The following is an 11,165-nucleotide window of genomic DNA, read 5'->3' as shown; positions in this document are numbered from 1 at the left end:
ACGCTCGCTGATAGAAAAGCCTCGATTCACGGTAAAAAAAAGTCTTAAATGCCACGATGCCCCTAGTAACTTTGCACTCGTTTGTAATAAAACTGAGCTGATAGAAAAGCCTCGATTCATGGTAAAAAAAAAGTCTTAAATGCCACGATGCCCCTAGTAACTTTGCACTCGTTTGTTCACAATAAAACTGTTGTGTTCATTGTTGGCGAGTCTTTTTGCGATCCTAAGGCACTGGAGCGGGGTTAACAGTTCACTACAACAATGTGTAATCACAACTTGCTGTACTCGCACGCACCCGATTGGGCTTCAGGTGAGTTTAAGAAACATCTATTTTGATTTTGAACCCTCAAACACGTTTAAAAAGCAACAATGTGAAGTCATTTTCATGCATTGATGAAGTGTGCTGAAAACTAAGTATACATTGTCAGCCTGTTCCCTATATACTGAGAGGAGCGAAATGCCATCAAATATCGCCTACATAAAGGTTATAAACGGAGGCTGAAGTTCCGCAATTGGAATAGCAGAATTCAATGTTTGTGCCAAAGGACTCCCCGTGGCTATACCACGCTTTCAGTTAGTGAATTGGAAACAAAAATTTGGTTCTTCACACAGTGGAATGAAACCATTTTGGTTTTGAGTGGGATTAATCAGACCTGGGTGAGTCTTCGGATAGCAAAGGTGACCGTTCACAGTTTGTGCAGGTGAACAACAGAAAGCGGTGAATGTACACCGAAAGAACACGCGATTGTCTCAAAGTGGAGCAAGAGTTCATAGCCAGTTTTCAAACGGCGCTTCAAAGATACCTATCAGCGAGCTCATGATAAGGTAACCAACCATTCACACCTAAAATAAGGCTTGTGGATTTTTGGAAGACCATAAAGCTGAGGTGTATGACAATCAATATGTTGTGGCTTATCGGATTCAAAGATAAAACCATGCAATAAAAGAATGCGAAACGCCGGTAACTCACTGTCATCCGAAGACTACCGTACCAGGAGATTTGTATGGTTAACTTGTTGACGTATCAAGGAAAAATGTGTTGAGTTCACACACAACTTACCCTACTCGAAACGACAGTGAACGTTAATCGTCTGGTTTAAGTCGCCTGCACGATACTGTGATCATATGTTATGGGCGGGGATCTCCCCATTCCCCTCCTTTAGTTGTAACACCTTTCTGGTGCCTACCTGCCACGTTATCGGAAGGACTAAGATACTGCTCGGGTTGCCCAAACCTAGAGAGGAGCCGTGGAAATGCAGATGCTGGGTTCGAACCAGGGACCTTCCGGCCAATAAATTCGCGCTTTAACCACTAGGCCGTTACGAAAACTAGAAATCTTCCTCCCTCCTAGTTGGATCTTGAGCTGAGTCGAAGCGATAGTGCTTTAAGCTTAAATCAATTTGAAAAAAACACTAGACCTTCTGGTCGCCAACACTATCACAGGTGCAGTATCTCGCTCCATCTACGAATTCCAGCTGGACTGGAACTTAAAACACAGACAAGCTTCGGTCCGAGTCATAATTCACGAAACTAAATTGTACATACTTGCTGGGATTAAATTGCCCAAAGCTACCTTCATCACTAAATTCGACAGCATAATCTCAGTTTTCAACACTGGTGCTTCGCCGCGGTACAACTATAATCCATTTAAAGCTTTATTAAATAAAATAATAAAAGTTGATGGAGGGGACTTAGTGCTAGGCAATCACAATCATTGCGAGGTGCCGGCAATTCCAGGCACTCATTCAGGTAACCTGGATGGAAACTGGCAACAACAAGAACGCCACTGTATTCCATTAGCAGTCATTTGTTGCAGCGTCTCCAACCAGGCAACGTGTGGCTCATGTGATCTTCATCTTAGAAGTTGAGCGGCAGCGACAGTAATCAGACTTTTCTTCTTTGAGTTCATTTCCCTCTTCCAGTTCAAAGGTTGACTACTTCTTTGCTTGCGCCCAAGACAGCGCCACGGTAGAACAACTGTTCTAGCAGTTTCATTTAAAAGAGGCCTCAGGGGACCAAAAGAAGGCGAATCACAATACCAAAAAAGCCCATTTGCTTACACTGATGACTATGCTATAGGTGACCGAAGTGGACGTTTAACGTGGTCTTTCGCCCAACACACTGTACATCAGGGCACATGCACAAGGGCTATGCCATTGCCACAGGTCAAAACAGCAACGCCAGTTTTAGCGAAAAGTTATTTCAACTGCAGTTTTGAATAGTACTAGTTCAAGTAGACTTGGTCTCTTTCACCATCCCCATATTCAAGCTTGAAGCTTATTTGGGAATTATACTACGTACACTTCCTCCTTCCCAAGTACAGTCTTGTCAATAAAAGATTTACGTAAGGAACCCCCGATTCGCCGGAAATGTTTCTAAAACAGCAAATGTTGTCGGAATTGATTTGTCTCACGGCTCACACTCAGCCCATCTACGCAAGGCACAGGCAACATTCACACTCATACATCCCTAATAGTAGTGAGAATTACAGAATTTAGATGGAACGAATCCCGTGCAGATGAGTCAGAATATTAGTACCAGAATGGTCATGGAGAAATTTTAACCAGAAAGAAAATCGTCTCGCTCTGTTATAAAGTCCACCTTAAAGTGAAGATTGTCAGATTATCAGGCTGTATAGATGACGCTTGCATTACGCCGATTTATGTGCTAAAAAATCTGCCCTGCCGGAATAAAAAACGACCAATCCAGTTAAAAGCAAGCAATCCGTGAGAATCTCTTAGATATATCGACTACTGGGTTGAAGACCGCTCGTTTCGGCGTGATTTCCGGACCAACTGCCTATTGACATGTTTAAGAAATTTGCCTACCTCTAGACAATTAGATTGCTCATCAGAACTGGACAGCTGTCAGAAGCGATATGACGTGTAAAAAAGCGTTCAGCTGTAACACCCTTCCGGTGCCTAGCTGCCATGCTACCCAAAGGAAGCACGAGGGCTGGGATACTGCCAGGTTGCCCAAGCCTAGACAGGGGAAGTCGAGTGGCGGAGGTCGGATTCGAACCACGGACCTTTCGGTCAGTAAATTCGGGCTCTAAACACTTGGGCCATCTCGCCCCGTGTAACAATCTACAAGCTTGTAATTTCGGTATAGTGTAGTCAGTTTCCGAAAAAGGTATCTCCTCCTGGCTTGGAAGCATCCCATGGACGTTGGTCGGAGTGGTCAGGCGGTTAAATGTATTTACTACTGTTCGTCTTTTAACGCTTTTGCGTATTAACCGGCGCGATGATCCACAACATACAAGTTTATGATGAAACCTACTTGACAACACGTAGAAAAAAAATTCACTGCATTGCTCAGCAAGATTTTGTGTTTGTATAATGAAGTTAGAAAGAATATATAATTCTTGTGGGCTGTTATGACCTATGGGTGTACAACAGCTCATCCTGTAAAAATGAGATGTTGGCCGACTCAGGCTTCACGACGATGCTGTACGATGCATCAGGCAATATGAGAGGTAGCACACGATCCGATACTAAACCACACGTGTACATACTGACCAAATTTGCTTCCTGATCCACCGGGCGATAGGCTTCATTCACCGCTCGAGTAAAAAAGTCGGATAAAGAAGGATAGCTTGACAAATCACGGTCCTTCAGCTCGTCCAGATTGCAGGCATAAATGGTGGAATAGGTTTTGTAGACTAATGACCGAAGAGGAACAGGAATCCTGCACTCGGCAACCCAGCACATTAACCGACTGGTAGCATTCAGGGGAAGTCGGCGTACTATGGTAGCCTGCAGGAGAGAGAGAGAAGGCCTCACAATTCAATTCGAACGCAACAACTAATCGTTAAGATGATAGTGAAACACAATACATAAGGATGACACAAAATTGCACGGATCAACATGGAACATGGGTGAAGCTGTGACGCATTTTCAAGACGGCTTATAGTTCACACAACAAACTATGTTACGACTGTACTAAGTTCAGTATGATAACTGTGACAGCATCTTTCACTAAAAGCGGAATGAGAACAAAGAAATGGTGAAGGCCATAGTGTGAACAGGAGAATTCATGAGCATCAGTACGACTAAATAGCTAAGCTTACGCCAAAACTAGATGCTAGAATGAAGACTGTGCAGAAGCATCTGCACAAAGACGATAGCCTATTTTTAAAAGGCCACTGATTCAGTCACTATGCTATGTCTGAAAGCATCGAGAACCAACAAGTGATTCCGCAGGGTAGTAAATCAGGAAATGGATAACCACTAGGGTTTTATGCCTCGACCGGAAGTCAGAACCCTTACAGCAGACCTTCCAACATCCAAAGAACTAGACGGAAAGCCCATCAAGGCAGATAGTCAATCGACTTACAGATGACACAATAGATGAGGCTTGCTGTTCACCTATGTAGAATGCATCAGAAACAACAAAGTTAAAACCGATAAAATTCAAAAATCCGGTGATCAGACATACTGGTTTGGTTTGCATAGCCATTGGGTGTGAAACATTTCGATGTTTCTAATCCCGCAGATAAGACAACAACAGTGTGTTACATGGGGAATAAAGTTACCGAGCAACGTTAGTTTAAACCTAACATTGGCCCGAAATTAGAGAACTACACTGCAAAATAATTTGGTTTTGCCAGAGACTCACTTGGAACCCAGCTGAATCCTTCGCTTGTGAACTGAATGTGTTGCACCAGGCAGCCTCATGTTTCAGTCGCTACGATAATCGAGATAGTCAAGAAGTTAATTATCGGTTGATTCAGTCCTAAGTTTCAAACTTTCCCCAGCAGCTTTTGATTGACTACTCTATTCATTGAGTTGCCTGGAAACATCACAAACGAGAGATTCAGCTGGGTTCCAGGTGAGTCTCTCGAAAAACCAAATTGGTTTGCAAATGAGTGTATTTCGCTAATTTCGTGCAATTTGGTTTCAAGTAGAACATAAGGTTGACGGAAACTCGGATACTGCGCCTACCTGATGAGCCCCAAGAAGGGCGAAACCGGTCGTGGGCTGTCGACGAATTTTCAGCAACCTTATGAGTAGTGCATTACCACAGACCCTTTCATCGGCCTTTCACCATAGACTGGACAAAAGAAGAAGAACCTAAAAAAGTGTACGCATATGAACCAATTACCATACCTGGCACTCGAGGGAATCTGTCTGCAAGCTATTACAAAGAGGGGGGGTTCGGGCTAGAAATGCCAGCGTGTATTAACCGACTTACATTGATCGTGTTCGGATAGTGTTCTGGTGGTTGCTCCTTGTCAGTCAGTAGTAGGTAACCCAAGTAAGTTCCTACAATCACCGACGTACCCATAAACGGCCGATATCGTAGTGCACGTGAGCGAGTGGCAGCTAAAGGATATCATTCCAAATAAATAGTAACTGTACGTATTCCATGCACCCTTCTTGCGGCCAGCTTTAGGAAGTTCCAACAGTGTGACATATCGCCAAGAAGGATGAATAGTTAGCCGTGTCCTGGGGATCCAGGTAGTCACACAGTAAAGCAGTAATCTGGAACACGAAAGTTGGAAATATCACATTACTGCACCGGAAGGAACAAGAAAACAAAGCACCTTGAGATTCTGGGCTGCAGATAATAATGGTGTTGAGGAAATGAGTACTTTGGGTGGCCGTTGATTGTTCGCCGATCAACCAATACAATCCATTGGCCAAGCTCGGGCAATAAACCAACAGTAAAAAAGGAGAAACTATTCGCTCTAAAAATAAAACCGATAGAGATCACAGGATCGGTAAAAACACTCGTCCATTTGAAGTTATAAGATGGGTATTGTGAGGATTCAGTAAGGGCATTCAGACAGCCCACTGAAAAGCAGTCTCAAATACACATGTGGTTTGATCTTCGCAAATTGAGGGCGTGACTCGCAGTAAGTCGACTGGTAGAAAAAAGTAGTAATATTACTATAAAATGGTTGTGAATGGCCTACATCCAAAACGGATTTTCCGATAAGCAGCGTTTTAAACACTAGACTAGCGCCCGTTGCTGTTAATCCAAAGATGCAGTGATGCTACGGAATGTGGTGATACGTGAAAATACCCCACAGAGACGCGTACTTGAAGGAGTGAGATCGATCTACAAACGCGCAGAGCCACCAGCCAGACTAAACATGAGGATAAAACAGGACGCACCAGCATTGGCTTTTTTACGTCAACGCACCGGCACCACCACTGATGTTCATCCCCCAGTACAACGGTAGACTCGAGCGCATCTTAATAAAACTGGCACAAACTTACATTAAGTAATCCACTCGTGTTCCCGTATTGCTATAGAGTAGGCAAGTGACCACAGGTTCAGTAACGCTCAAGGCTATGTGACCTTATATCCCTCCGGTTGTCTCAGTGGGTTACAGCCTTTTCCAATTGCTCACTCTTCTTCAAAACGAGATAGGGCCAGCGTCAAACTCTGCGCTGACAGCAGGAGGCTAAGCCAGCAAAAGCCAGACTCGATCATGATTCGGAACCGAGATTTTGACCAAGTTTTTGAACTCACTGGAAGGCAATTACAATAACGAAATCTTAGCTACCCTCGATTTTGACTTCCTACAACCAAGTGATCACAGACACCAGCATGTTTGGTGGTTTATAATGTGGCACCAATTCCGTTACAAGTGGCCTGTTCAAGTTACGTTTTTGGAATTCCATCCGTCCACGAGTCCAAACGATCTTACAACGCCACCACTGCATGCGCCTAGTCTGGGTCGCCAGCTCTGGTCCGTAACTTGACAGAAGGGTGTGGAAGGGGTTAGAGGTTGGGTTCTGTTGCAGTAAGCCTTCCAAGAAGGGGTAAGGATGCAGGCTGTCCGACCATATTTACTAACTATTAGTATTCGGTGCTAAGTAAAGCCGAACGGTACTTCATACAGCATAGCGAGATGGCCGAAGTGGTTAGAGCGCGGATTACTAACCTGAAGGTCCGCGGTTCGAATCCGACCTCCGCCACTCGACTTCCCCTGTCTAGGCTTGGGCAACCTGGCAGTATCCCAGCCCTCGTGCTTCCTTCGGGTGGCATGGCAGCTAGGCACCGGAAGGGTGCTACAGCTGAACGCTTTCTTTCTTTCTTTCTTAGCTGGAAACATTGCAAAAAATGGCGGCTGATCGATGCCAGTAGCGTACGTCTTGTCGGTTTCTTTCTAGGTTGTCTGACTGAGTGCATGGAGATTGGGAACCTTAGAATGCTTAAGATACATCAGCACTAGGTCCTCTCCTCCACCAGCCTTTTTCTTTTCATTCTGAGGCCTTAAATATAATTAGATTAACTTTATGGTTGTGCGACAGTAAGGCATCAATGCTAACACTAATGCTGTCTCTGATGATGATGATCCACCACTCAAATATACGAAGAACGGAGTCGCTCCCCTCGCGCATTCAAATATTCACCTTGAGGTTGGAGTGGCAACATCTAAATCCATCACCTTTGTCCTCTTCCACTTCATGTGAATTATTCGTCATGAAGACCAAAAGGTAAGAAAACTGGGATAATACCCAATGCTTGTTTCAAAATTGGGGTTCGTGACCACATCCGCTCATCGTATTCAGTCTCCCCATTTGGCCCCAACTGGCATACGTTATCTTCTAAGGTTGAGTGACCCAGATAAGTTGTCCCAGAAGTTAAGGAATAATTTCAGTAGTATTGGTGCATGGGAATGAAGATTATGAAACCATTCAACAGTCAAACTCCACCACAAGGTTGTACACTGCCGACGATTTCAACGTACATATCACTGATTTGGAGCTCACTGGACACAGGCCCAAAAATCCGAGACAGCTTCTGGAAACCAGGGGCTCCATCTCAAACTGCCTAGTGTCCGGCTCGAATTCTAGGTCATAAGGACTTTCACTAGATCCTCGAAATGTTTCTGACTACCATTTCTGATTGGAGCATTACCAAGTGTTCCGCCCTAAAAGGTCCCTTCGATCGTTCTCTGAATCCTAGTGTCTATTTGGTCGTGTATTCAATCCACCTGCCAGTCTCGTCGTACTTCCTGGTGTTGTTTTTCCACTGACTGAGGTATGCATCAGTTTCTTGCTTTCTCTCCCTGGAAAGTCTGTACTTCGAATAAGGCCTCAACTTTTGATAGCATTTTTACTGATTCTCCTTATGATGCAAAGCTGGGATTCTTCACCTGCACCCTCCTGGATGGCTTAATCACGAAGCCCCGTATTGTGCTTAGGAGTCGGATGGCATGAATACGCCCTTCAACAAATAAATGTTCCGTTCCATCCGCAACTCCTGCTTCACCGCCTTCCCTGAGGCTGCGGATGTGTTAGCCGCAAGGCTAATCAACTGTCTGATGCATCCGATAAAGGCGTCAGCCACGAGTTCTTTCCAACCGTCTATACCCACTTCTAAAAAACCAGGTCCTTGCCACAAGAGAAACTGAAATCTCAATTATTTTTTTACCCCAAACTAAATCACATTTCTCAAACCACTCTTCCATACTCACCGTTAACAAAAGGAACCTTTGCTACTTATTAATGTCCCTCAAAACAACAAAGCTTCTGTGGGCTATGAATCCCACTTTGAAGGCGCTCGACAGAACTCGCTCTTGTTGTCGCTTATATCTTCCGCCTATCTTTATCCAGAAGTACCTGCGATTCAGAAAACACGGGCCGCTCTGTGACCCGAACGAACGGCTCATTTCAATCAGTCCTCATTTTGTCCGAAATCCACGAGTTCATCCTGACCAAGAAATAACTGCGTGGTCCCGAGTATAATCTCACAAAGGAGTCATCATGTCCAAAAGCACTGTCGGGTTAGATAAGCTTACGGTAGCGTGAATCAGCTAAGGAGCGGAAAATGTAACCCGTCTTAACTAGATTCTTCACACAAATTTTGGAGCAAGGACTCTAAGGAATACAGCGGTTGATCATGGATTGTTACTTCCGAAAGCGAATGAATTACCTCCCTCAAAAGTTGCATAACAGGTCCTGACGAAAACCCACCCGCTGTTTAAAGACTGATGTGAATACATGTCCGTGCTTGTATCACTTACACATATCTGGATGAATCAATCAATCGATTTATCAGCTATAAACCGTGTTCTATAGGCACAATGCTTCCAACTGCTACAGTTTCGATCGCCAGAAAGTGGGATAGTGCGAGATATACAGCAAAGTCTTGGAGGCGGTTGAATGTTCAGTTAGTTCGGGAATCGGGTAGCTACGCACTGAAGACAACAACTCTGATGCATAAGCGCCACTGACTGCGCATTTTGGCCATTCATACCAGCGTCATTAACCATTGATGAGTTGAGTCTCGGGTTCCCATACAGGGAGCCGACAGTTGTCAACACGAACAAGTTTACTGGTTCGTGTCCTCATACTTCGTTGCCAGATCGTACACTGTCTAGCTCTCGGTAGCCTCCAGTCAGGGAAGTGGTGGGCGAAAAGAGCTCTGAGGCAGACGGTCTTCTGGCATGAGGGGTACATGTCCTAACCAGGGTAACCTATGGAGCATGAGTAATGAATTCATCTATCGCAAGAGGGTTCATTACTCCGAAGACCATCTGGCGTACCTTAGCATTACTAAATCCGTGTTCCTAACAAACCTGACCAATTTTCTGGAGACACTGATGGTCAAACACTGACATTCTTTGTATGTCCTCGGAACGTAAAGGCCACGTCTCTGATCCATAAAGCAGTATGGATAGCAACGCCCAGGTGTGAATTTGCCCCCGACAGACAAACTCAAGTCACGTCGATGCCACAGATGTCTGAGGTTGGCAAAAACTGCCTTAATTTTCCTGATTCGATAAATAACTTCATATCCAGCCAGTTCGCCGGAACTTACAAATTTGGAAGGGACATCTTTGGTCACCAGACACCGCCAAAATTTCTCACGATCGACAGAGTCAAAAGCAGATTTTAAATCAATAACAACCAACAAGAGACGTTTGAAGCAGTGGCGCTGTCCGAGAATTTGTCTCAGGGGTATAAATACGGCCTAGGAATCCTCGGCCGCGGCGGAACTCAGCTTGATTTCCACGAACCTGCTTCTCCCGATAGTAGACCAACCTGTGCAAAATAATCCAAGAGAGCACCTTAGATGCGACGGATACCAGACTGATGCCGCAATGGTTTCGCTCTTGCGCCATTTTTGAAAACTGGGATGACGGTCGAGGAGAACCATTCGGCTGGTACTCTGTTTTCGTTGCAATTCTTCTGCAGTGTGGATGTTAGACTGCTCACTAGGTCCTTTTTTGAAGAATGCGGAATACAGACCATCTGCGCCAGGCGTCTTGACGTACTTGGGAACTGATGTCTCACGCTGTTTTTGATGGTGGACTGGTGTCGATGTGCCATTCAGACACGCCGGGTTCTTTTAGCGGTTGTGTTGAAAGAGACAAGCTGAACTGTTCTTTGAAGTGTTCAGAAGACCGCTCAAGAAAATGGCTGAGGGAGTTAATTGCTATTCCTCCTTTTTGCATATTGTTTTACCGACACCTGCCTTCGTTTGTCGGATGATCGAGTCATTTCAAATAGGGCGCGGCTATTGCCTGTGGCGAAAGCCTTCTCCATCTTCTAGGCCTTCGAAATCCACCAGCGCTCCGTAGAATTCTTCAAGCTCCTGATTATCCTGTGTTTGAGGGATCTGCGTGCACCATCCCAGTCGCTAGTTGCTAGTAAGGCAGCCGTAAGATCTGCTGATCTCGACGATATCCAGTACTTACCTGGTCGGGTCAGATGGCTTGGACAGACAGTTCTGAAAGATGAGAGCATAGCCTCCTTAACCCGCTTACATTTAGCCTCCGAGCAATCTTCGTCATTTGCATCACTGTGCACTTTCAGTAGCTTTCTAGACAGGTCACCTTAATACTCTTGAGCTACTGGAACTTGTCGAAGTTGATAAATGGAACTGCTCTGCTGTCACACGCGTAAGGTTGACGGAAAAAGTGATATCCGGGCTCACACAATGGCATAATCAGAGTCCAGCTGTGTGCATCAGAAGGAATGACAAGCTGTGGCTGACGATCTCCATCAGTAACTGATAGCCAAATGGTCCAACTGAGTCCATGACTGTCTTGCGGTTGATGGAATCCAAGTAAGCCGATGTGTGATTTCGTGTTGGAAGTTTTTACTGGCCGGTTGCACCCTCATTGGTGCTCGTGAATCCAAGCTATTGCCTTCAATGCATAGCTCTATTAATACCCCCTCACTAGAAAGTCCAAAGAAAGA

General features: G+C 44.9%; 1 protein-coding gene across 1 annotated transcript in view; it reads right to left on the bottom strand.

Moving 5' to 3' along the window:
• T265_01221 (hypothetical protein) overlaps positions 1-5,612 on the bottom strand; it is a gene marked incomplete at both ends in the record, with an annotated part of 13,115 nt that extends 7,503 nt beyond the window's left edge. Inside the window, 3 exons of the mRNA XM_009165206.1 lie at positions 3,519-3,755; positions 5,194-5,483; positions 5,546-5,612. Coding sequence (XP_009163470.1) covers positions 3,519-3,755; positions 5,194-5,286 — 330 coding nt within the window. The remainder of the gene's footprint in view (positions 1-3,518; positions 3,756-5,193; positions 5,484-5,545) is intronic.
• Between the last annotated feature and the right edge of the window lie 5,553 nt (positions 5,613-11,165).

Source organism: Opisthorchis viverrini (assembly GCF_000715545.1).
Source record: "Opisthorchis viverrini unplaced genomic scaffold opera_v5_13, whole genome shotgun sequence".
Lineage (NCBI taxonomy): Eukaryota > Metazoa > Platyhelminthes > Trematoda > Opisthorchiida > Opisthorchiidae > Opisthorchis > Opisthorchis viverrini.
The sequence above is the reverse complement of the archived record's forward strand: the minus strand, read 5'-3'. Positions and strand labels throughout refer to the sequence as shown.